Source organism: Nelumbo lutea, chromosome 8 (assembly GCF_056320005.1).
Source record: "Nelumbo lutea isolate HS-2025 chromosome 8, American lotus-T2T, whole genome shotgun sequence".
Classification (NCBI taxonomy): domain Eukaryota; kingdom Viridiplantae; phylum Streptophyta; class Magnoliopsida; order Proteales; family Nelumbonaceae; genus Nelumbo; species Nelumbo lutea.
The window spans coordinates 2,719,571-2,746,823 of NC_142691.1; the positions used below are offsets into that span (position 1 = coordinate 2,719,571).

Consider the following 27,253-nt stretch of genomic DNA (forward strand, 5'->3'; position numbering starts at 1 on the left):
GCCATTCCGCCCATCTCCTCTACACTTACCCTCAAGCTGAGCATAGATGTCAATCATGCCTAGCTTGCCAGTGTCATGATGAAGCCTTGCCTTGGAAATGCCCTTGGTGAGAAAGTCTGCCAATTGTCCTTCAGAAGTAATGAATGGAAGACACACTTCTCTGGAGGAGACTCTTTCACGAATAGTGTCTATCAACTTCAATATGTTTGGTTCGATCATGTTGTACCGGGTTGTGAGCAATGTTGATGGCAGCCTGATTATCACAGTATAACATCATGGGTTTGTCATGATCAATCCCAAGTTCTTCCATTAAGGACCTTAGCCACAACAATTCCGAGACTCCATGTGCCATGGCTCTATATTCTGCTTCTACGGAGGATCGGGCCACAATAGATTGTTTCTTACTCCTCCAAGAGACAACATTACCAGCCACCAGACTGCAATATCCTTAAGTAGATCTTCTATCATCAATACTTCCAGCCCAATCAGCATCAGTATAGGCTTCAAGTTTCAGATGACCATGCTTGGTAAATAGGATTCCTTTCCTTGGAGATCCTTTCAAATAGCACAAAATCCGTTCTGCTGCTGCCATATGAGTATCTTTAGGAGCATGCATGAACTGGCTAATGCAACTGACAGCATACGCAATATCTAGTCTAGTCATGCACAGGTATAGAAGCTTCCCAAGAAGTCTCTGAAAAACCCCTTTGTCTTCCAACAAAGTTCCATCTGAAGCTGAAAGTTTGTGACTCATATCAATGGGAGTTGCAGTCGGTTTTGCACCCAGTTTTCCAGTTTCAGACAACAAATCAAGAACATATTTCCTTTGGGAAATAAGAATCCCATCCTTGGGTTTGGCAACTTCTATGCCAAGGAAGTATCTCAACTCCCCCAGATCCTTAATCTCAAATTATGTACGAAGGAAAGACTTAAGAGCCAGAATGCTTGAGGCATCATCACCAGTCACTATAATGTCATCAACATACACAATGAGATACACTACTAGAGATCTACTTTTCTTCACAAACAGAGTATGATCTGAATGTGTCTGAACATAGCCGAATTTAACAAGTGCAGCTCTAAATTTCTCAAACCAGGCTCTAGGAGATTGTTTAAGACCATAAAGAGATTTCTTCAATTTACATACCTTTCCTTGCATATCTTTCCCATACATCCCTGGAGGAAGACACATGTAGACCTCCTCATGTAAGTCACCATTCAAAAATGCATTCTTTACATCTAACTGATAGAGAGGCCAATCAAAGTGAACTGCTAGAGATAAAAGAACCCTCATAGATGTCATCTTGGCAATAGGGGCAAATGTCTCCAGGTAGTCAATCTCATATGTCTGTGTAACCTTTTGCAACAAGTTTGGCCTTGTACCTCTCAATAGTTCCATCAGCCCTGTATTTAATTGTAAAAACCCACTTGCACCCAACTGGATCCTTCCCTTCGGGCAAATCCACCACCTCCCAAGTATCATTTGCATGTAGAGCATCCATTTTGGTCTCCATGGCATCTCTCCATTCTGGAATCCCAAGAGCTTCTGAGACAGACCTAGGAATGGGGTTAGAAGCAATAAAAGAGAGATGGGCAAAGTATGAAGGAGAAAGCAGGTCATAAGAAAGGTGTTTGGAAATGTAGTGTGTAGTACACTTCCGCTTCCCTTTCCTAATAGCAATGGGGACATCAAGGTCTGGGAATGATGATTCCAAAGGAGCTAAAGCAGTACCTGTTATCTCATCTGTGATTGGGAATGTATGAGCCTCATCTGTTGTAAAAGAAACTACTTGCTCATTCCTGGATCTCTGCCTTTGATACACTTTGGGATTATGGATAGGACGAGGGGGTAAAGAAATGGGGGCACTAGGACAAGAGGTATGAAGTGATTGATCCACCTTTGACTCATTTGGTGAGGATACAGGTTTGTCAAGAGATTCAACTGGGACAGGAAGAGGAAGGGCAAAAACTTGTGACAGACTCTCCCCTTGTGGACAATGTCCTTCCTGAGAGGAACCATAAAAAGGAGAAAGTTCATCAAAGGTAACATCCATAAAGACATGTCGGGTGCTAGTCTTTGGATCAAAACAACAATAACCCTTTTGTGTGGGGGAGTAACCAAGGAAGATGCATTTGTGGGCTTTTGGTTCAAACTTATGTCTTTGCACACTTGGAATGTGAACATAGCAGGTATAGCCAAATACACGAAGAGGAATTGGGAAGAGATCCTTGTATGGATGAAGAAGACAGAAGGGGGATTTAAACCCTAAAACCCTGGATGGCATACGGTTTATGAGATAGGTAGCAGTAAGTACAACATCACCCCAAAATCTTGTGGGAACATGTGAGGCAAACAAAAGGCTCATTGCAACTTCAACAATATGTCTATTTTTTCTCTCAGCAACTTCATTTTGTTCAGGGGTTCTAACACAGGAGCTTTGATGAATAACCCCCATGTCAGAGAGATACAAGGATAAACCCTTCTCAAAATACTCTTTTGCATTGTCAGATCTGAAAACCTTGATTCTGGTATTAAATTGAGTTAAAACAAGCTCATGAAATTGCCTCACAAGTCTTGGGACTTCATCCCGAGATTTCATTAAGTATATCCAAGTGAATCTAGAGAAATCATCAATAAACAAGATAAAATATCTGTAACCCCCCATAGAGGATAAGTGGTAAGGCCCCCACACATCAGAGTGCACAATATGAAAAGGAAAAGATGATCTTTTATTGCTCACAGGGTAATTTTTTCTACAATGCTTTGACAACTGACAGGACTCACAATTGAGACTGGACACACTGACTCCCTTAAACAGTTTTAGAAACAAATGGCTTAAAGCAGAAAAAGGTAAATGACCCAACTGATAATGACTCAACATAATTTGACTCACACACACTGAAAAAGTAGAATCAAAAGCAACATTCTTAGGATGATCAAAAAATTGGCCAGGGGTGTCGAGCAAGTATATTCCATTCGCTTCATGACCACTCCCAATCACCTTCTGAGACTTCAGGTCCTGAAACATACAGTGAGAAGGGAAAAAGGTTACACAACAATTCAATGACTTTGTCAGGCTACTTACATATAATAAGTTGGTATTTAATTTAGGCACATGAAGAGTGGAAGATAAGAGTAAGGAGTTTGTAGCCTTGATAGTTCCCTTGCCAGAAATAGGGGCAAGAGAATCATCAACTAAGGTGATTTTGTCACGGCCAGGAAGTAAATCATATGAAACGAACAAAGTGGAAATGTTGGTCATGTGATCAGAAGCACCTGAGTCTATGATCCAAGGGGTTTTGTGATTACCTGAGGTGGATGCATGGTTAGCGGAAGCCCTTATACCTGAGTGAGCAAATGCAATGGTGGCTGGACTTCCGGAAGGGATGGATGATGAAGATACACCTTCAAGCTGACTGATCATCTTTCCAAACTTCTCATATTCAGCTTTCATGGCTGCCAACTGTGCACTGGTAGACTCAACCTCTGTATTTGTGCTTGTGGCTGCATATGCATTTCTTGTCTTTCTACTATCATTCTTCTTTTGGAATCTGATAGGTACAAGATTGGGATGCAATTTCCAACACTTGTCCTTTGTGTGTTTCGGCTTCTTACGATATTCACACACCACTTCCTTCCTTCCTATGCCACTGTGAGCTTCTGTAACCCCTTTGGGTTTAATTCCCATATTTGCAAAATGATCATTGATACCGACTCCTTGAACCTGCACTTGCCCCCTACTTTTTTCACCGCTGACCAAAGTATATGCTTGTGACAAGGAAACATCTTCCTTGGACAAGATGTTTTGCTTTGTAATGTCGTATTCAGAGTTCAGCCCTGTCAAGAATTCAAAGACCCTATTCCTTTCAACCAATTTTCTGTAGGTTTCAGCATCCTTGGGGGTATCCCATGTCACAGCCTCTATCAAATCAATCTCTTGCCATAGAGATTTCAGGGTTGAGAAGTATGCTACAAGTGACTTCTCCCCCTGCCTTAGATTCTTCACATCACTTCTCAATTTGTAGGCTCTGGCAACATTCAACTTCTGGGAGTAAGTTTCTGCAACACTATCCCAGATTTCTTTAGCCGAGTTCATCCACAGGTAATGTTGGCTAATCTGTGGCTGCATTGAGTTCACAAGCCACCCAATCACTGTATAATTCTCCTGCACCCATTTCTCATAGGAGGGATCCTCCTCTGGGGGAGCTTTCTTGCTCATAGAGATAAACCCCCACTTTCCTCTACTGCAAATATGAATTTTCACAGATTGTGACCAGGCCAAATAATTGGTTCCATCCAATTTAACTGTAGTTACAGCCAACAAGGAATCAGTTGTAGTTCCAGAATTATGTCCATATTCAGCAATGCTCTTGTTCTCAATTTCTGAGTAGTCCATTATGTAACAGTTTCAATTAGGGTTTCGGCAAGCCTTTAAAAGTGATATGACTTCAAGGAACTCAGATTGTGTTGAAATAATAGCAAACACAGCAACTCACAAATTCAGTTCAGAACTGACAACCGTGAGAACCAAGTTCGGTGGCAGCACTTTCAAAGAGATGAAACCCTGATTCAGCCTTCAAGGAACAATCAGTAGGCCTCCAAACAATATGTATTCTTGGTTCCCAACAATAATTTCCCAAGGAGAACAAAGAAAACAGTTCACAGTACCTAAGAGGACCTTTTACAAACACTATGCATGCAACAGTCAACACTTCACTGTTAACAAGCAGAAATCACTTCAAGAACACTTTGTTTAGGTCCAAGAAACAACTAAACTAAAGTAGAGGCTTGTACTACTTAATTTAAATTAGTTTTCAGCAGTTTGGAAGCCCAAAAAACAGTCGAACAACACTTCTAGAATAACCCAAAAATCAGTCCAGCAACAGTGGGCCGAATGGAGGTGTGCTTCGAATGCTTTAACAATCCTCCCAAATACGAAAAATAACTCAGTAAAGATCTTGAGAAAACAACTTACAGTATCTCTGGTTTAAACTTCAAACCAGGCCGAACTCTTTGCTCTTTGAGCTAGCTTCGAAAACCCTTTTCTCTGATTTCAAATCAGGCTGAAAAACTTGCTCTCTGATTCCTCCTGGTCACTGAACCCTTCTCCAAGTGTATAGAAAACTTGGGCACCCTCCAATGACCTCCAAGAACCAGGCGAACGACTGTAAACATTCAGCCCTAGAACCTCGTCATGCAGTTGGTTGAACTATAACCACATGAGGGACACGCCAAGTAACGACCCGCTCTGATAACAAGTTGAAAAAACAGTCCTAGAAGTAGGGACTATGCTAGAAAACCATAAAAAACTAACAAGAGAATATTAGAGAATATTAGAGAAGAAGAGAGAGAGAGAGAGAGAATTGCGGCAAGAAGGGTTAGAGGATGAGTTTGAACTTAATCCTCCCTCTAACACTCTAATACCTTTTATTTAAGTTAATCTTTAATAAATTACAGAGAAGCCCTTGAGTGGGAAGAAAAATACAAAAAACAGAACACTACAGAGTATGGGCCTAGAATAAGGCTCATAACAGAGAGAAACATAACATAACATGAAGTGACAGTCTATGGGCCATTCGGCCCATCTCCTCTACAGAAAACAATGGCTCCAGCTGAGCTAAGGATTTGAACAAGACAAGAGTACAAGGTGGTAATTTTGGGACCCACCTAAGAGGATTCGTGACAAGATAAAACAACACAACTGGTATATAAGCACCCCTAATATATCCAAGGATGGTTAACAGTAGAAAATTGATAATTGCTTTATTCTCTAACCCTATAGGGCATGGAGACTCGATCAGGGCTGAGATGATAGCTGAAGGCTTAAGAGTTGCAAGAAATCTGGATCTCAGAAATCTGGTAGTTGAAGGTGATTCTAGAGTTGGGGCTGGCCAAAGGACAATCGAGCATCTTGAAAATGCTTTATATGTTTGCTTTATTTTTAAATTTTCATTTGAATACACTTTACATGTTATGTTTATGTATTTTAATTTTAGATAATAGGTTTTAAAATCATTTATTTTAAAATTTAAGTATATATTTTTATTAACATTATGTTTAATTTTTTTGGCATTTTTTTGGAATTTTCTGACTTTTTTTTTTAGCTTTTATTTTTTGTAATTTTGCACCTTTCTTTAAAAGGCGTGTGCCTCGCCTTGCGCCTTGCGCCTCAAGCGCAAATTGGCCCTTGCGCTTTTTTTGCGCCTTGCGCTTTTAAAACACTGGTGTATGTTAGAATGTTAGAGTGATGTTCGGCTTATAAGAGTTCTTAGTAGCCCAGTCTTATGTTTAACTTATCTTGTAACTGGGCCTGTGTTAATGGGCCTAATCTTGTTTAGTGATTTAAGTCATCTGGGTGTCCCATCACTAATCAGGGGCATCCCAGTAATTTCTTGTACCTTGTACTATATTCATCTATAAATAAAAGACTGATCGACTGCCTAGTACAATTCGACATTCTCTTCAGTTCTGTGGTTCTCTTCTCCTCCTTGCTACTTCGAGTATAGCTCTTCGGATTACATGGTATCAGAGCATTAGCTCCTTCCTGGTTTCAGCAGGTGCACTCTCTTCTCTTGCTGTCTTTTCATCTTCTCTCTTCTTTTTCTGGGTTGTTGCAGTAAAGGCCTAGGAGTGTAAGAGAGTAAAGCAAGTTCGAACCTAGGGTTTCTCTTGGTTGTAGGACTCAAGGGAAGTAAGACCCAGAAGTAGATGTCTTACTAGATTATTTCCAGCAAGTAGTAGCTATTGGGCTACTAAGAGAGGTCTGTATAGGACAGACCTGGTTGAGGGCTGATTCAGCAGTCCTAACACTAGCCGAGAGGGGGAGAACTTCCTCTACAGTTGCAGCTTCGTGCTCCAGCAAGACTTGTGCAGAACAAGTGGTAAAGAATTAGCTTCTTCTACAGTTGCAGTTTCGGTGCATCAGCTTCTACAGTTGCAGTCTCGGTGCATCAGCAAGACTCTTACAGAACTGCGGCAACTTCAGTTACAGATTTTCTTCAGGTCGGTTATCAGCCCTACTCTTGGACTGAACTGGTTCAGTTACAGACCTTTACTTTTTACCAGAACTGCGGCAACTTTTGCACCACACAGTTGCAGCCTTAAACTTTTACCAGCACTGTGAACTGGTTCAGTTACAGACCTCTACTTGCTACTGTACCCGAACTGTGAACACTTCTACTAGTACTATGAACACAATGACCATTTTGGCCAGTCCTTAACAGAATCACCTATAGTACTGTGAACAACTCTTGGACTGAAGTCAGGATGTCCTCACTATCCGGTGAAGTTTCCTCTAGAGATAACAAACCTGTCACAAGGTCCTCAAACCTGGAAAACCCTAATTTGCACAACTTGCAGATTACAAGTGTGCTACTGGATGAGTACAACTTCAGAGAGTGGTCCGTCTCTGCAATGTTGTTCATTACCTCTCGTGAACTCACTGGCTATTTGGATGGAGACAAGAAACAACCAGAAATTGGCAGTCCTGAATACACGTGGCGCAAGGAAAATGCCACAGTCATGTCTTGGTTGCTGGTTTCTATGACTCCTAGGGTGGCCAGAATTGTTCATCACTTCCCTACAGCTGCTCAAATTTGGGAGAAAGTATCTAAGACATATGGCCAGAAAAAGAACAATGCTAGAATCTACAGGCTGAACCAAGACATTGCAGCCCTAAGGCAAGGAGACATGTCTGTGGCAACCTACTTTGCAACACTAGAAGGCTTCTGGGAAGAGCTTGACCACCACTTGATTTTGGATTAGGAAAATGCCAATGATAAGGGGAGGCATGACAAGCAGATTGAGGAGGGCAGAGCCTTCAAGTTTCTGGCGGGTCTTGACCCTGTATATGAAGGTATAAGGTCACGGATTCTAGGGAGAGATGAATTACCTGAGCTTCACCATGCAAGTTGACTCCCAGACACATTCAACAGAACTACCTGGAGAACATTCAGCCTTAGTATCAACTAAGGGGAATAGATTTTCAGACAAGAAGTCTCTCAAGTGTACCCATTGTGGTGGCGAGAAACACACAAAAGAGAAATGTTGGGTCTTGTACCCTCATCTGAAGCCAACTGCTCTGAGAAAGGACAAAAGGCAACATAAGGGCCACACAGCAAGTGGGAATCTTGCCACCAACAATAGTAGTGACAACTCACAGAGTACTCAGACAGTGTCCTCTTCCACCGCAAGGCAGGCTGCCGACTCCTCTAGACCAAGTACTTCGGGCTTCACAACTAGTGAGGTAGAGGTTCTCAACCGGGCATTAGCCCATCTGAAGAACAATTCTTTAGCTTCCACCTCTCTTGCCAAATCAAGTACAGCCTCTGCATTTAGTGCAACTAGTTCCATTAATTCTACCTCTTGGGTGATTGATTCCGGAGCCACTGACCATATGACACACACATATGTCCTTATTCTCTACATATCATTTGTTGTCTGGTCAGGATAAGATGAGAGTAGCTGATGGGTCCCTCTCCACCATCTCTGGAAAGGGGGTGGTTGACCTAAGCAAGGATCTCTCTCTTAAATCAGTCCTACATGTTCCTAGTCTTACCACAAATATGTTGTCTGTTTTAAAGCTTACAAAAAATTTGAACTATAGTATAACTTTCTTTCCTTCTCATTGTGTCTCCCAGGACAGATTGACGAGGAGAACGATTGGGAGTGGTCATGAGTATGGGGGCCTCTACCATTTTGATGAAGTTGTCAGCTCAGCCTTGCAAGCTTCTACTACTAGTCTGGAATGTGTGGAGTCAATAGCTAGGCTGCACTTGTGGCATGCTAGGCTAGGTCATTTGTCTTTTTCTTCTTTAGCAATGTTGTTTCCCGAATTATGTAAGGGCATTCCGAGTCAGAGTTTAATTTGTGATGTGTCAAATGTCAAAACAATGCAGATCAATGTATCAGATTTCTAGAAATGAAATTCAAGCCCCTTTTGATTTAGTTCATTCTGATGTTTGGGGTCATTCTCCCATTGTTTCCATTGATGGATTCCGTTACTTTATCAGTTTTATTGACCATTATTCTCGGTGCACTTGGATTTATCTGTTGAAAAGGATGTGATGAAGTTCCCCAGATAACTATGATGTTTTGCAAGATGGTTGAAACACAATTTGATAAAAATATCAAGCAATTTCGTTCAGACAATGCAACTGAATACTTTGAAAGATCCCTAAACTCATTCATGGAAGATGCAGGCATGTTACATCAATCATCAAGTGCTTACACCCCTCAGCAAAATGGGGTTGCTGAGCGCAAGAACAGGCACTTATTGGAGACAGCTCGAGCCATTCTTTTCCAACATAATGTGCCCAAGCAATATTGGTCTCAAGTTGTTCTCACTGCATCATACCTGATAAATCAGATGCCATCTAAGGTACTGGTATGAAGACCCCTTTCTCTGTTTTGTGTCCCACTCTTCCAGAATTTCCTCTTCCCCCACGGGTTTTTTGCTGTACATGCTTCATACATGTGAAGGATCCAAAGAAAACCAAGCTGGATCCTAAGGCTACAAAGGGAATATTTTTGGGGTACTCTCCTACACAAAAGGGGTATAAGTGTTATGATCCTATCTCCAAGAAAAAAAATGTCACCAGAGATGTAGTTTTTTTTGAGTCTCAACCCTATTTCTAGTTTTCTCAGAATCCTCTTCAGAGGGAGAGTAGTGGGATGGAAGAGGATTCTCATTCTCCCTTCTTTTTTGTTCCCATTTCATCACCTTCCACTACTACTAGTTGTAACATTCCGGGTCAACCTAGTGAGACTCCCACTGTGCTAGTTACTTCTCCAGATTCGGCTGATGCTTCTGAAGGTTCCAGTGAACAAGAGAAAGAGATACTTACATACAGTAGAAGGAAGAAGGCCCCTCAACCTCATGATTGCAACCAGTTGAACTCAGATCAATCTGTCTCTGCAATCCAAGGTAATTCCGACTCACTCAATTCAGATTTGGATCTTCCTATTGCTCTCCGTAGCCTGTTTGCTCTTGTACCACTCGGCATCCCATAACTGATTATGTTTCTTACTCACACTTATCCCCTGCCTATCATTCCTTTGTGTCTGCTCTTTCCTCTGTATGTATCCCTTCCGGGTATTCAGAGTCGGCATCTAATCCAAGGTGGAAAGAAGCCATGAATGAGGAGATGAAAGCCCTAATGAAAGCAAGGACGTGGGAATTGGTGGACCTGCCAAAGGGAAAAGGCACTGTTGGGTGCAAGTGGGTATTCACAGTAAAGCACAGGGAAAATGGGTCAATTGAGAGGTACAAGGCCATACTCGTGGCAAAGGGATTTACACAAAAGGAAGGAATTGACTACAAGGAAACCTTTGCCCCAGTAGCAAAGCTCAACACAATCAGGGTTCTACTGTCACTAGTAGCAAAATTCTCTTGGGGACTTCATCAGCTAGATGTGAAGAATGTCTTCCTAAATGGTGATCTTCATGAAGAGGTATTCATGGAACACCCACCTGGATATGATGTTGGAAAGAATGTATGTAAACAAACTAAGGAAAGCATTATATGGTTTGAAACAATCTCCCCGGGCATGGTTTGAGAGACTTTGTTTGGCCATGAAGAAAGTAGGGTACACTCAGAGCAGTGCAAATCATACATTGTTTACAAGGAGACAGGATGACAAACTTACAACACTCATTTTGTATGTGGATGATATGGTGATTATTGGAAATGATGTGAAAGAGATGAAGAGGCTGAAGGAGTTCTTAGCTTCAGAATTTGATATCAAAGACCTGAGAAATCTGAGATACTTTCTTGGGATTGAAGTTGCTAGATCAAGAGAATGAATCTACATATGCCAAAGAAAGTATGTGCTAGATCTCCTAGAGGAAACAGGCATGATGAGTGCAGGCCAGCAGACACTCCAATAGAACCAAGCCATGGATTACAAAAATCAATGGGTGAGGAATACTGTGATAAGGAAAGGTACCAAAAATTGGTAGGAAAACTGATATACTAATCCCTTACTCGGCCAGACATTGCCTATGCAGTGCATGTTGTCAGTCCATTCATGCACTCACCAAAGGCCCCTCATATGAGAGCAGTGGAAAGAATCCTCGGATACTTGAAGACTTGCCCAGGGAAAGGAATTCTATTAAAAAAAAAACAACAGACATGAAATTGAAGCCTACACTGATGCTGATTGGGCTGGGTCTGTTGGAGACAGAAAATCCACCTCAGGTTACTGTACATTCTTAGGAGGAAACCTAGTCACATGGCGCAGTAAGAAGCAGAATGTTGTGGCTAGATCAAGTGCAGAAGCAGAATACCGGGCTATGGCACACGGGGTTGCTGAACTCTTATGGCTCAGAACTCTCCTTAATGAGCTTGGTATCGAGACCGAGGGTCCTCTCAAGCTGTATTGTGATAATAAAGCTGCTATCAACATTGCCAACAATCCCGTACAGCATGACAGGACAAAACATATTGAAATTGATCGACACTTTGTCAGAGAGAGAATTATTTCAGGAGAACTCTGTGTACCTTATACTCCATCAGAGATGCAGATTGTAGATGTATTAACAAAAGGGCTGGTATCAACAAAGTTCAGGGACATACTTGGCACGTTAAACATGATTGATATCCATGCTTAGCTTGAGGGGGAGTGTTAGAATGTTAGAGTGATGTTCGGCTGATAAGAGTTCTTATTAGCCCAGTCTTATGTTTAACTTATCTTGTAACTGGGCTTGTGTTAATGGGCTTAATCCTGTTTAGTGATTTAAGTCATCTGGGTGTTCCATCACTAATTAGGGGCATCCCAGTAATTTCTTGTACCTTGTACTAATTCATCTATAAATAAAAGATTGGTCGACTGCCTAGTACAGTTCGACATTCTCTTCAGTTCCGTGGTTCTCTTCTCCTCCTTGCTACTTCGAGTATAGCTCTTCAGATTACAATGTAAACAGAAACCAATTGTTTGGGGGACAATTAAAGGAGCTTGATTTGTAAAGCATAATTTCTGGGGATGAGAAGTTGGCTTTAGCCAGCCTTGGCCCCTTTATAATATATTTTGACCTTTGGGGTGGAGCCAACCATTAACTCTAAGAAGACAACCCAAAAATGCTAGTCTTGGTCTTCTTCAAGTATGGTGTATTCTCCAACCTTGGACTTATTGAACAATCAAGGTTTGCATGGTAGCAAAGCCACAATTAGATCATGGAAACCTATTTCCAGTGCTGAAGTAACAGAGCTCTATTGGCTGATATATTTGAAGAAGAATCCAGATCTGCACACTTGTACCTTCTTTATCTTCGGAACCCTACTTGGGCAATCAGATAGAATCTGATCAGACAAGGAAAAAATATCTCTTGGGTATATCTGTCAAGAATCTAAGGAGTACTGGAGTCCACTGCGGGTCTGACAATGTAGACTTCATTTAGGAGAGTCAATGCAAAGCTGGAGTTATCAGGAGGCTTATAGAAAAATATTTCTTTGGTAGGCAGTAGTTGGGTAGCCCCTCAAGAGGTTATAGATTTGTTCATCTCAAATGTTTGGCCTTGCAAGACAAAAAGGAATAAGATCCTTTAGGAGTATACTAGGGAAGCTGTTTTATGGGGTTTGTGGAATGAAAGAAATTCCAGAATATTTGAAGACAAAAAGCTGGAAGCAGAGTGTCTACTAGAGTAATTATGGTGAGAATAGCCCATTGGGCCCTGGTGGACATTAATTTCCATGGTGTTAGCATGAATGATCTCCTGAGAGGCTGGCATATTATTGCTGATTTCCAATTTAGCAAGCAGCAAAGGTTTGTAGAGTGGACCGTTCCAGAGGCAGGTAGATTAAAATTCAACTTTGATGACTGTAGCTTGGATAATTGGGGCCAATCTGGTGTGGGAGGTGTGGTTAAGGACCATAATGGCATTGTTTTGCTCAGCTTTTCAGGTCCTGCGGACCATGACAACTCAGAGAGAGCAGAACTATTGAACTACTGGCCCTAATTCATAGAACTCTTTCAGAGGAATGATTGAAAGAATGCGGAGGTGGAAGGGAACTGCCAAATTATTATTCTGTGGATGAAGAAACAAAGGGAGATCCTGAGGACCTTCATAGCTTTGGTGAGCAAGGCTTGGATCCTTGAGAGCAGCTTAAATAGCTTGTTCAACTGGGTTCCTAGGAGTGTCAATTCCTTGGCAGTTTTTTTTTTTTTTCATGAAAATTCCTTGGCAGGTTCTTTAGCTAGAACTGGGGTGCCAGAGATCGACTTGCTTGAGGTTGTCCTGGGCTGCGAATGAATTTGTAAAGTTGTTTTGGAGGGTCAGTTTTCAGTGTCTTGTTGCCTGATTGGGCAACTTGGTGGTGGCTCTAGTACTCTTTGATCTGTGTTTCATTAATGAAATTTCAGTTATTATCAAAAAAGGAAAAATCTTGGGTTGAATGAGGGTAAAAGGGTAAAAAGGAAATGAACTAGACCCAAACCCATCTTCACCTGCTGAAACACCAGACACGGTTTGTGTGACCTTGAGAACCCTAAATCTCATTTCCTCTGACAGTGAAGATGAGACTCCTCTTGCTAAACCCCCACTACCTTCTGAATTGGACCTGGTGCCTGTGGTTGCAGATAGACTAGTTCTTGGCTTCACTAGTCTGAGAAAATCAAAGCTGTATGTGAGAGGAAAAGAATTGATAGTGGACCTTCCAATACAAATTACAAAGAGAAGAGACCGTGGGGAAATTGCATGGCAGTATTACACATGACAAAAAGGGTCAGAGAGCGAAAGACATTTATGGAGGTCAAAGGTGAACCAGTCACTTCTTGAGGTCCTCAGCCAGTGGTTGCATGATGATAATTGTAAGCTGGAATTTTAGGGTTTGAGTGGTGCCTGGAAAATTTGGCAGGTTCAGTTTGAATATAAAAGGCCAATGTACATGCTGGTTTAGTGAAAAGGAGTAAGAGATAGATGTCTAGTTAGATTTTGGAACTTTGAAGGCTTATTGCTTCACATCATAAACAATCTTAAAGTATTGACAATTTCCTTGTAAACAGAAAATCTTGCTTGAAAGGCATACGTCTACGGGAATAGTTTCTCCAGGAAAAACCAGTACTGAATCTCCAACTCGAATGTCATCAGTAGGAACTTCAAGGCAAATTGCATCAGATTCAAGCACATTATCAACAGAAGCATCACCTTCGGAGGCAGTAATCACTAAACGTGAGTGAGAGGATACCAATGACTGCAAGAATAGCAATAGTGTTAGTTTTCTTTTACATTTAAAAGAAACATAATGTGAATCGAAATTATCTTCCAAGTTCCAGACATTGACACAATGAAATCAAACAGGCAGCAATTGATTAATTCATCCAATAGCCAGTAGGATTAATATCATCATATTAGGCAAATTCTAACTATGAATAAAGGGACAATAAATGCATTAATATAAAAACCAAGAAAGTTTTATATATCTCCTTTTTTCTCGCTTAAGAGCAACACAAAAGATTGCAGAGGTATCATAAGTTAGCAAAGCATGACATTGCAATTTCCAAATATTACTCATGCAGTGTTCTCGGCTGTCTAGACTATCATTTCCTTGTTTATGTTTTAATATTTTCTACTATCTTGTTGAGGCATACATCATGCATTCCAGGCTTTAACATTGGCTGAAAAAGGTACACAAGGATGTAGTTCTTTCAGCAATGGATTAAATGTATTGCCTATTAAAACTGACGTTGTTTAGTCTTCAACAGTGGTGCTAAGCATGCATAACAAATACTATAGCACTGAGACAGCAACAGCTGTATGATAGAGGGGAATTGGAGAAGGCACATGAATCTGCTTTGGGAAGACAATTGATGTGCAGTTCTCTAACAATGTGAGCTTTGCCCTAGGATTTACCAAGTTTCTATTCAAGTTGGAAAAACCATCTACTAGTTTTACTCCTTGCATGATGTCAATGGCATGGAACCTGCTTATCATAGGAAAATAAAAGAACGTTCACTGTTGAGTGCTCAAAAGTGGCTCCCATTTTACTGGAACAAAGGGATGAAATTATTTGGAAAGAGGGATCTGAAGGAAAATTCTTTCTATGATACTTTGCAGAGGTTCGTACTAGACGCATAACTGATTCTCATGAGGCCAATAGTATTAGGATAGGTGAGTTCCTCCCAAGATTGAGACATTTATGTGGCTGGTGTTTCTCAATAAGGTTCTTGCTTTTGACCGCTTAAATCAAAGAAGTCTTCAAATCCCAAATAAATATTATGTACGAGAACATGGATGGGTTGGTTGGCCATTTGTTTCTTCATTGCCACATGACTTCTTGTTTCTTCAATGCCCCATCGCCTTTTTGGAAGTCTTTTGCTCCTCGTTGAAGCTCCCATTGGGCCATCTTCTCCCCTTTTGGGATGCCATATTCTTGTGAGGTCCATATCCGCAGGTTCTATTAGTGCTTCTATTTGGGTTATGATTCCCTTTGCTGTATGTTTCAGAAGGGGCACAATTGTAGATATTTGAAGGGAAAAACAGAGTTTCTGCCTATATATGCATGGAAGATGGCAGCCTTCTCAATGATTTGTCTCCATTTGGATCTTTGGTGCAAAGGATCTTGTGCTTAATGGGTTTTCTGTTTTAGGAATAAAGGATGGTATATCAGTAAAGCATCTTGCTTTTGGCTTGTTTTATATCCTTAATAAAAATTTTTTAATCAGTCATCAGAAAAAAATAAAAAGAAAAGAAAAGAAAAGAGAAGAACACAAAAGCCTACATCAAATAGAAGAAGAGTGAATAGTACTAACAGCTGCAAGAAAGGACAAATTCTGGGAGTATCAAAATCAATTTTGACCGACAAAATATCAAAAACCAATCAATGAAGTGAGGAAGGAAATGTAAAGTTTGACATTTCACAGAAGATTTTAATATGTAGCTGAAATCATCCTCAGCAATTAATATTTGTGGAATCCACCACAGTACCCTACCTTTGGACTCTTCGTTTATGTAAAATGCATAAATGTAAGGTTTTCTTTAAAAAGAGAAGAAAGTAGTTCATAATATGTAATTGTGCCTTGAAAAGTCATGCCCTATACAGAGACATACTTTCAGTCATACTTCAATCCCCCTTCACTGTGGATTCTAAATCCAAAACCTCCTTTTCTTTTCTTTCAATTTTTTATGCATCTGTGTACCTTATGTGAAGCAACCAATAAATAATTTAACATTGGGTACTGTGACACTATAAACACTCCGAAACATCCATTTGTGAGCCCTATTAATATTTTGAAGCAGAAATCACAGAACAAAACATGGACAGTTTACTCTAGCTCTGTCAAATTACAGCCATAAAGAACATTAGAACTTACCAGGAGTTCCCTCATATCACTAGAAGCTCTAATTCTTGCCCTTTCTTCAAGAGAACGTCCAAGAAGGACAAAACCAAGAAGCATAACCTGCATACTAAAAAGCAACAGCCTTGAATGAGAAATTTATTTCCAGAATAGGAAGTTACAGATGATGATTTTCAGTAATCAAACATTTCCATTAATATGCAAAAATGCGGAAACAATATATGATGCTTACTTCTCAACTTTAATCCTAACCATACATACAAACATATATACATTTTCTTGGTATTCTCCATTTTTACCTTAGAGGTATGTCTTTTTGTCAGCTTATTCAGTGAGTTGATAGATTAGGGTTGGTCAAAGATTTAGGATGGACAAAGATGATATAATTGTCACCCATTTGCAGTTTGTAGATGGCATCATCATACTTTGTGAAGATTAAGGTTGTGAAGGTGTAAAAAATCTACAATTGGTCATTAAATGTTTTGAAAGGATATCTAACTCCAATATCAATTTGGTAAAGATCTAAATATCAGGTATCAATTTGGAAGAGTATAGGATGGAGGAGTATGATTAGGTTCTTGGTAGCTCTACTACTAAATGGCATATGAAATACTTAGTAATGCCTCCAAAAGGGAACCCAAAAGGCTTTAGAATTTTGGAGTGCAATAGTGGGTTGATTTTCCCTAAAAACCAATTGGAAAGAAACATTATTTGTCCCTAAGAAGAAAAATAACCCTTATCAAATCCACTTTCTACAACTTTCAATGCATTTTTTCTCAGCTTTCAGAGCCTTGATTGCATTCATTAAGTGGTTAGAGAAAATTAGGGTTTCTTGTGGGAATTGGGGGAGTCCAGAAAGACCAGATCATCAATTGAAACATTGCATGTCTCCCCAAAGAAAAAGGGGAATTAAGGGTCGGTAGAATATCTTTGAAGAACTCCTCTAGTTTAAGTAAATGGTTGTCAGAATTTCCTTTAGAAGTGGACAAACTTTGATATTCTGACATTCAAATTATTGATGGATTTCATGCAAAAGGGTGGGATGGTGGATTTGTAAGGACCGTTAAAACTATGTTCTCCAACCTTTCTTGAATTTCATTAGTCTCAAACAAGTATATGGGGATAGTAAGAGTGCAAGTTAGGTTGCCCAATTTGGAGAATTTCAACTGCCTCTAACTCGCGTTTGGGTTTGGGCTCATTGAAAATCTAACAAATTCCCAATCCAAGTTGCACCCCTAGGGGATAGTGTTAAGTTCTGGATTTACCAATAGTGTGTTTACCAAAAAAATGATTTACATATGGTAGGAAAATGTTCCTTTTCTCATCAATTTCCCAAACTATTTGCTTTATCAAATTCTAAAATTTCCCTTATTGCTTCCTATGTCTCCGATTCCTTGTTAAGACTTCCTTGGAGTATAGGTCTGAGAAGATCATGAAGTAGGGAAGGTGGTTAAATTGCTCGATCTTCTCATGGTTTAAAATGTTAACATATTTCCTAATATTTCCATAAAATATTATTGGAATCAACAAATCCCAATGAAAACTTCTAGCACTATGTGGAATACATGAGATGGTATTGGCAGCAACATTGTAGTTATGTGGAGTAGCAACACTATTGTCCTCCTAATGGACATGATGACCACTTTGAGCTATCTCGATTATCATTTTGTACATGACATTAAATCTTAGTTTTCCTTTGTATAATAGATTTTATGGTTGATTCATTAGAATCAAACCTTCGTTTTTGTTTGTAGAATAAGTTGTTTGGTTAATCTTACGCCTCCTTGTGCTCGGGACGCTTACACCTTTACATTATAAACTTCACCTCACACCTCCGAGTAGTGCAACACCTTGCATTGCGCCTTCGCATTTCGCTTGTATCTAGGGGTGGATTCAAGCCAAGCCGAATACTTGGCTATTTGAGCTAGACTCGCTGAAATAGTGTTAGGCTCGAGCTTGAGCTCAAGCTCAATTCGAGCTAGAGACTTGAGCTCGAGCTCGAGCTCAGCTCAGTTCAAAAGCTCGCAAGTTTGAGCTTGATCGCAAGCTGAGCTTTTTCTAAAAAGTAAAAATTATACATATAAAAATAATTTTTTATTTTACATACAAAAAATAAGAATTATAAAAATTATTTACTACTAATAAAAAATAAAAATATTATTATATAAATAAAAATTATTTATTTTACATATATGTAAATGTATGTTTGTATATATATAATAAAAATATTTATTTATTATACTAGGCTCGATTTGGCTCCAAGCCTCATGAGCCAAGCTTCATTGGCTCGAGCTCGGATTGATTAGCAAACGAGCCTATATATTGGGCTCAATCTCGGCTCGAAGCTCGGTTTAAACCGAGCCGAGCCAAGCTCGAATAGCTTGTGAAAAGCTTGGCTCATGGCCACCCCTACTTGTATCCTCCAGTTAGACAGATTACTCTTTAATGCAATAAAATTCATGAACCATTATTAATAAAAAAAAGGTTACAACCTTGAAAGGATAATGTTGCTTAGGAAAAAATCAAATACAAGGTGGGCATAGGGCCGGTGTGGACAATAGGATTGAACACATGGCCAAGCCAGAGATCCCCTTCTAACCAACAGATGGTATGAATCAGATACATCACCCAACTGCATTGCAGAAATAGAGTAAGTCTTGTAGGGAAGCTCCCTACTTGACCCAAATAGAAGCTTTCTTTTCTAGACTTGCATTAGTTCTTCTCAAATTCCTAGACTTAGATAAACCTTCTCCAAGACTAAAGTATTTTCTTATTTACTGTAACATCCAAATATATCTGAAATTTTCTTACTGTATGTATCACTACTGTTCTGAATGTTAAGTACAACAGAAACTAGGGCTACATGGAAGGATGGAATTCAAGGAAATTCTTAAAGCAGAATATCTAGTTTGCATGTCCAATAGATAGATTCATAACCTATTTTGTTCTTTAATGTTTCCTACTTCTCAAGATTGCACCATGTAATAAGTAAACTCTACATCATTAAACTAGGATCATATGTAAATGCAACAAACTTTCTTTCAAAGTAATGCAAAAGGTGAAACTAAAACAAGTCACCGGTTCATCAAAGAATGAAGCATCCCATTCAAGACCCGGATTCAGAAGCGACACCTACACCATAAGATCTCATAGATGAGACAGGGATAATAACCAAAATAAAGTAAAAACGTTTTAGAATCAAGAATACTGAATAAAATGAGAGATTTGAATGAAGCTCACCGCACTTATAATAAATGCAGCAATTGATCCAAACCCAACAAGAGAATTCATATTTGGTGATCCCTTTGCAAATGATTCTAGACCATCAAGAAGCAATTCTGCAGAAGTAACAAAGATTCGTCATATAGAAAAGTATAAATCTGTAAATTTGTAAATATAAGAAGAAAAATATATCAACCTAAACAGAAGATCATCAAAAAAGCTGACTTTGTAAATTGAGGAAGAAAACATCCATTTATTGGGTCAATTCTTTGTATATACAAAGAATGTTCCCATGTCACCAAGTATGAATGTGTGAACAATAGAGACGTATGCTGCAAGAATCACTACCAATTAGGGTGGTGACTTCTTTCAACCAATAAAAACTCCAAACAATTGAACCATTCATCAATACCTCTTAGATTGGCCAACTTAACTAAGCTGTATCCTGGTGATTTGGAGTCAGGCACAAAAATAAGTAGATGCATTTTCAATAGAATTAACCTATGGAGTATAGACACCCCGATTCATCAAAGATAAGCACGTTGCAGTTTAATGACCTTTTACCGGATCAATCAATTCGTATTTAATAACTCGCAAGAGATAATACTTGCTAAATTAGTATGAAACAGCGCTGCCAACTGACCTCGGCCGGGTCCCAAAAGAGCGCTCAATGCTAATCCACCTTTCACGAACGAATTATGCAATATGTCCCAAAATGATCCTTCACCAATAAAAATAGCAATTCAGAAATTAAAATAACTTATCTCGGATCGCTAGAATTTACGATAGTAGATAAAATCAAGTAAATGCAATACCGTGAGCCAAATGAATCCCAAGTGAATGCAGTATATGCGAAGCGTGGGATCCGCAGCACAGAGCCACCAGAGTCCAAGCAAAAGCCACCCGAGTACGACTCTTCGCAAGCATCGCCTTCTTCTTCTCCGCCATCTCCTTCCACTTCCTCACATTATCCCCGATGCCAAACCCTGAATTCCTCCTCTTCGACGGAAACCCACACTCCGTCAATCTCCTAGCTAGATCTTCTGCAACGCTGACCGGAATAGTTCCATTCTCAACGCCATCTGTCTTCAACCGAATCGCCGCTGTCTCAGTCAACATGTTAACAACCACCGAGTCAACACGTTCGTCGGAAGCCAAGATCGATTTGACGCGAGAGACGCAGGCGCCGCACATCATTCCCGACACATCGAGTAGCACCGAAGACTCTTCTGCTTGCTGTTTTGGAAGAGGCGGTGCTCCTGCTGGAAGGCCAATCTCGACAGCCTTTGCTCGGAAAGTAGTTGAGATTTTCCGATCGGAGGTCGGCCAGGTCGTCTGCGACCATCGTCGGAGGAGGAGAGGATTGAAAAGGAAGGGACGAACACAAGGCTTTCTGTTGGAATTCAAGCAGAACTTGGGCTGAGATACGAGAGGTAACCGTAACAGATTAGCCGCCATCGACGGAATTTGGAGAAGAGGGAGGAGCCGATGAGCAAGCTAGGTTGGCAGCTATCCACAGAAGCAACTTCAAATCATGGCAGTCTTAAGAATGCTGAGCACAGAGAAGAACAATGGCATGACTCAATTACAGGTAGAGAGGCGCTCGGAGTCGTAGACGAGTCGCAGAGTGATTTGACACGTAGGATTGGTAATATCCAGATCAATTTTTATCGCCACATGTTCATGTTTATGTAGAACGAAAACGAAGTTGCGCGTAATACGAGTCACGAAATCAGGACTTGAAATGACGCCTTTCAATTCTCGGGTCGGATCCACCAAAGTGACAACAGACAGGGTTGCTAGAAATCCAGAACACAAGTAAACACGTCAGCTGATGGCACATCTGAACCAGTACGGAACAGTGACGTGTTTAATTCTGATTTGTCTTAGTAGCCTGCTTTCCACGCCGTGTTTGTAGCAGATAATTTCATCTGACTACCAAAAAATCTCGTCTCATCGGTGACTCCGCTCCGGATTGGGTAAACGATCGCTAAAATCAAAAGCCTAAAAGATAAGCTTCTCGACTTGAACGGTGGTGCAGTTGGAAACTTGGAATGACATTTCCAATTTCCCTTCACTCTTTCATTTTCTTTTATCTTTTATGGGAATAATGGAAGCAAAAGCGGGGTCGTCTGCTTGGGTGCGTAATGTTTCAGTTTTCAGGAAACAATAGAAGTTGTGGCTTTTCCTGGTTGGTTCCTAAAGGCTAAAAGCCTAAAACCCGAGCTGGTATCCAGCTTTCTCAAGCATCTGAAAGCGGGTACACATTCTTAGGTCAAAACGAAACGTATTGTCAAAATTCAAAATTAGAGATTCCCATTAAGTATGAATTCTCTATTTATCGCACCTTTCCGGTATCATCGAAATTGCCTTCTGAGGGTAGGTGGATGATTAATTAAATATTAGACAGTTGGAAGTTTTGACTTAAAAAATGTTAGACCAAGACAGTTTGACCCGGCCTGCATTTTAAAAGTTTTTTTTTTTCCATTTTTTAAAGCCGGCTTTTTATACCACTTTTATTAGTCAGTATAAGATTAAGGTTGTGGTCAAAGGCATAAGGGGCTGTTTGGGATGACTGAAGCTTTTTGAGCCACTTTGGAGAAGCCGGTAAAAGAAGTTTCATGAGAAAGGCCTTTTTAATGGGCTTTTTGCATATTAATTGCAAAAGCAGAGTGAGCGGGAGAAGTTTTTAAAATTTTAAGACCAAATTGCCCTTCATTTAAAACCCACCCATAAGACCATATTCCTCTCTCCACTCAATCTCTCTCGTTTTCTCTTCTCCCCCTTCTCACTCTGTCTTCTCCTTCTTATGGCTCTTCCTCTCGCTTATGCAAGTTTTCCCTCTCCATCTATAGATGCAAATTTTTCTCTGAGGTTCTTTATTTTCTTCTTAATGGTATCTCATGGTGAAGTCCTCGTGGGTCATTTGTAAGGGAGTCTTTCATTTTTGAATGATGCAGAGGAAGTATAGGGAGATCTGTTACAATTAAAGTCTTAGGACTTTGCTCATCTAGGTAGTCCTTATGACCAAAGATGCTATTTTAGCTTTAACTATACGGGAGATGGAAGTGCATTTTTTTCTAATGGGGTGACTTCTTCATCATTCATTGTCTGGGTGTGTGCAAATGGGGTCATTGGGGGTAATGTCGCTGGTGCCATTCGTTTTCCTAGTGATGTTTTTCTGGTTGTTGTTGTACCCGAAGTTCATGAAGCTGCTACTAGTATTGGTCAATATTTGATCCAAATTTTAAGCCACTTTGCGCATGATGGTTTCCAAAGCCTTCTTTTCTCTTTAAGCCTAACGATGGATACGTTGTGCAACTATTTTGGTATAGTTGGAACCTCATATTTCAGGTAGGGGTAAGTTTGATGTTACTAAATTCAGCACCGAAATGGAAGAAGATGACTTTTCTGATGAGCCCGGATCCCTTGCCCACCAAAACTCTGTCCGCATTCATTGCAGCCATACATGGAGAACATCTCATCCTCTGCATTGTATTATGCAGGGGGAGATGTTCCCAATTCACGGGGGTAGTGTATTGTGGGTAAGTGTGAGCAAGAGATCCCGACTCTTTTCTAACAACCTATTTCTTGATGTTTCTTTTTTTGCAACTTTAAACTGGGTGTTACCATAAGCATAATTTGTGCCCATCTCTTTATCGTGGGAATGAAATAGAACTACTAACAATGGCTTGTAATGAACCTTAATGGATCAAACAACAGAAAAGTTTGTAAAACACCACACATTTACAAACTTAATGGGTGTCTAAGTTTGTAAAACACCATCTAGTCTATCCAATACTAGATGGATTGTACACTTATGGGAATCATATAAAACCATGTGGTTTATTGGGTTATAAATGCATTTAATGGTATAAATATTACTAGATTGCCTGATGATAAATGTTTACAACTATAATTAATAATTCAAAATTACAAGAAACCATCGGATTTGTTTAATGCTAGATGGTGTCTAAATATATAAAACACCATTCGGCCTGTTCAATACTGAATGGATTGTACATTTATGAGAACCATGTAGTCTATTTGGGTTTTAAATGCATTTGATGGTGTAAATACACCTAGGTGATAGATGTCGCAACTATAATTGATAATTCAAAATTACAAGAAACCATCCGGTCTATTTAATGCTGGATGGTTTTTAAGCCTGTAAAACACCATCCAGTCTCCACTATACTAGATGGCCTGTACACTTGTGAGAATCATATACAACATTGTGGGATATTGGGTATTAGATGAATTTGAGGGTGCATCTATTATTTTATCACATATGTAATTGATGAATCAAAATTGTAATCAATCATCCAGTTTGTGTAATGCCAGATGGTTTATAAGTCTGTAAAACGCCATCCAATCTTCCCCATATCGAATGGTCTGTACACTTGTGAGAATCATATACAACATTATGATTTATTGGGCTTTAGATGAATTTAGAGGTGCAAATACTATTTTATCACTTGAGTGGTAGATATTTGCAATTGCAATTGATGATTCAAATCTGTAACAAACCATAAAGACTTAGTGATGCCAAATGATTTCCAAGTCTATAAAACACCATTTGGTATGTCCAATACTGGATGGTCTACACACATATGAGAATTATAAAGAATCATGTGGTTTATTGGATTCTAAATGCATTTGATGGTATAACTACAATTAGATCGGGATAGATGTTTACAACTATAAGTGATGTTTCAAAATTGTAAGTAATCATCTAATCAGTTTAATCCCAGATGGTTAATATATCTTGCACTTCTAAATTATCAATATATAGTGGTTAAGATATATTGTGAATATTGCACATGCAACTAAATATTATATAGAGCCTTACTAATATTTAACATAAAGCAAATTGATTCTTAGTTTGAATGACAACATATCAATCACAAGCCTTATTGATACAAACTTCAAATTGATTCTTAGTTTGAATGACAACATATCAATCACAAGCCTTATTGATACAAACTTCAAATCATGACATCTCAATATCGTTAGTTTTTCATAAACATGGTTCTCAATCTTAATCCAAACTCAGCTTTAGAAACCAATACATAAAAAAGAAAGAAAAAAGCACTTGAACAATAGCTCGGTCTTTGTGTGTGAGAGAGAGAGAGAGATGCTTACATGTACAGAGATAAGAGAAGATAATGACTTTCAAAGAATGAAGACAATGAGAAAAGGGATAAGGGAGAATAAGATTGAAAAAAAGAAAAGGCAGGTTTCATTGGGCCACTCTTTTAGTTAAGGTCATTTTGGTTAGAAAAAAGTAAAAAACTCTCCCACTTACTCTTTTTGCAATGATTTTGAAAATGTAACTGATTTTGCCCTGTAGTGGAGAAAGAGGAGCAGTGGTGAAGGACTTCTAACGGTAAAAAGGAAAGAAAAATATATAGGGTATAGAAGTATTGAATAAAAAAATTAAGTGTAGACCAACCAAAGACATGAGAAATTGTCATTACCAAGATTTTGGGGTGTGGATAGGGCCAGTCCACGATATAATGTGGACCAATTCAATTCACAACCAACCAAATAACTTATCCCGTGGCATGGACCGACATGGTCTATCTATGAAATAAACACGCTTCCGAACGTCACCTAAATGACCTTTCATGGTTTCACTAAAACTTCTAATAACTTAGCTCTAAAAGAAAAAACAACAACCAAACAATTTTGAGTTTTTTTTTCTTGTTATCTCATTTCAAAATATCTCATATATATATTAAAGATAATTTCAAATAACTCACATCGAATTGTAAACCATGAGAAAGCATGTGTATATAATATCAATATCAAAAAAAGGAAAAAAAAAAAGCAAAGGTGTCATGTGATGTTGGGAGTTGGGACATGGGGTGAGATTAGGTGAAAAAAAAAAAAGGTGTAAATGAATTGACTTGAGTCGAATTTTAGCATGACTTGAAGCGAAAGGGGGAAAGTCTGGTCAATTAGATTCATAATGTGTGGGACCTACGAAAAGATTGATTTTCTCGGTATCATTTATTCGAATAAATGGTACCCTTGCGAGACTCGGGTTTTCAACTTAAAATTTCAAATTTGCCCCCACAATTGAGAGTATCTCTCCTGCTTCTCTCAAAAAGCAGCTTCACCGCTGCCAATTCCCTCAATTGTTGCCACTGCTTTATCAGGTCATCGTTGCTACTCCGTTTACTTACTGATGCCAAAGAGTTTATCCTCCTACAATCTATCATCTTCACCGCCCCTTTGTTGCTGGCACCATTGATCCTCTTAGTTGTCGTCGTCGCTGCTTCGCCTAGTTGTCGCCGCTGCTCATTGTTTTTTCATCCATTGAAACGGTAAGAATTACTATTCCTCTTCCCAGTGATGCATTGTTCCTCTCTGATGCACATATTGCATCTTATTTTTTTCATCCCATTCAAAAAATTGTTTCTAATCTTATTTTTCTCCTTTTTATTGTTATTTCATTGATTTCATTTTTTTTTATTTTGATTTTTTGTTTCCAGAATTCTTGGTAATCCAATTTGTTGAAAGGGTACCTGAATGATTTTGGAGGACATTAACTTATAGTGAGGCAGAATACACATTTGGGAGCGGAGAAATGATGGATATGCTTATCTTGTCGATCAATCCGGCCAGATGTTGTTTAATTGAGATGCTATTAAAAGAATCTTACTTAAGGCATGCAAAACTCAGATTACCAAGAAATCTAGCCCAAGCGAAGTCTCACAGGAGCTCTAATTGCAGGTTCTTGTGTAACAATTTTGAACATACAACAACCTGAAAAAGTTAGCAAAATGTTACTTTTTGGATGGCCAAAAATACAGGAGATACTTATTTAGTTTACTGGGAAGAAAAGAGAAAAATGCATCATACACCATTGTTGTTGTTTCATAGGATATGGTATTAATTTCTTGAAAAATCAACGATAGAAGTTCTTTTTGTATCAAATGCAAGTGCTTCATACACCAACATCTGGATTCTTCTTTTTTTTTCTTTTTTTTTTGAGCAAAAACATATTGTTGTTAGTTTGGAATAATGAAAATGGGAAGCATTTTTTTCTTTTATTGGTAGTTGGGGCAGGATTAAGGTACAGTCCTGCTTCCATTTATTGCTCTTTTCCTTTTCTTGTGTGTGATTTTGAATGCTTGTTTACTTTTTATGGTTCCATATATTTCAGTTTTAATCTGTTTTATAATGCAAAAAAAAAAAAAAAGCTTATTCATGTCCCTTTCTTTTGATTATGATTGTCAATAGATTTTCTTGGAAGCAAAGCATATGCTCATTTTAATATCAATTTTTTTTTATAATTTCTATTGGGATAGTGGAAATTTTATCTATTCTATTGAAATGAATAGGATTTTTTATCGAATATTCAAGAAACTAAGTCATATCCGTGGTTGAAATTACTGAAGTTTGGCTACTCAATTGATAGAAAGGTTATCAGCAAAACCTGTCAAGGGTTAGAGTAGTGGTAGTCCCTAAACCTAACTGTTAGAGAGATATAATTGTGGATTACCTTTGTATATAGTTGTTTGAGACACGTATGGAAATATTAGGGATAGTTTAAGCCCTCTTTGGTGGGTTAGGAGACTTGGTTGGGTGTGTTTGTATTTAGGGAAGATACTATTATTGATTTGTTTTTCTTTATTGATTTAGTTTCTATATTATTTATACCTAGTGGGTATGGTAAACCATCTCTTAGTTAACAAGTAGAGTTAAAATAGTACCTAGTGTTTTATGA

General features: G+C 39.0%; 1 protein-coding gene and 1 long non-coding RNA gene across 2 annotated transcripts in view; one reads left to right on the forward strand and one right to left on the reverse strand.

The window, feature by feature from the left end:
* The window catches only part of LOC148842180 (copper-transporting ATPase PAA2, chloroplastic), a 56,380-nt gene extending 35,088 nt beyond the window's left edge, over positions 1-21,292 (reverse strand). Inside the window, exons 1-6 of the mRNA XM_088957916.1 lie at positions 20,331-21,292; positions 20,159-20,236; positions 19,534-19,631; positions 19,372-19,425; positions 16,309-16,395; positions 14,025-14,189 (exon numbers count right to left, since the gene is read on the reverse strand). Coding sequence (XP_088814042.1) covers positions 14,025-14,189; positions 16,309-16,395; positions 19,372-19,425; positions 19,534-19,631; positions 20,159-20,236; positions 20,331-20,973 — 1,125 coding nt within the window. The 5' untranslated portion in view covers positions 20,974-21,292. The remainder of the gene's footprint in view (positions 1-14,024; positions 14,190-16,308; positions 16,396-19,371; positions 19,426-19,533; positions 19,632-20,158; positions 20,237-20,330) is intronic.
* Positions 21,293-25,570: 4,278 nt separating this feature from the next.
* On the forward strand, positions 25,571-26,576 carry LOC148842181 (uncharacterized). Its single transcript, XR_016103620.1, has 2 exons — positions 25,571-25,847; positions 26,016-26,576. It is a non-coding gene; the product is annotated as an uncharacterized LOC148842181 (long non-coding RNA).
* The last annotated feature ends 677 nt before the right edge of the window (positions 26,577-27,253 follow it).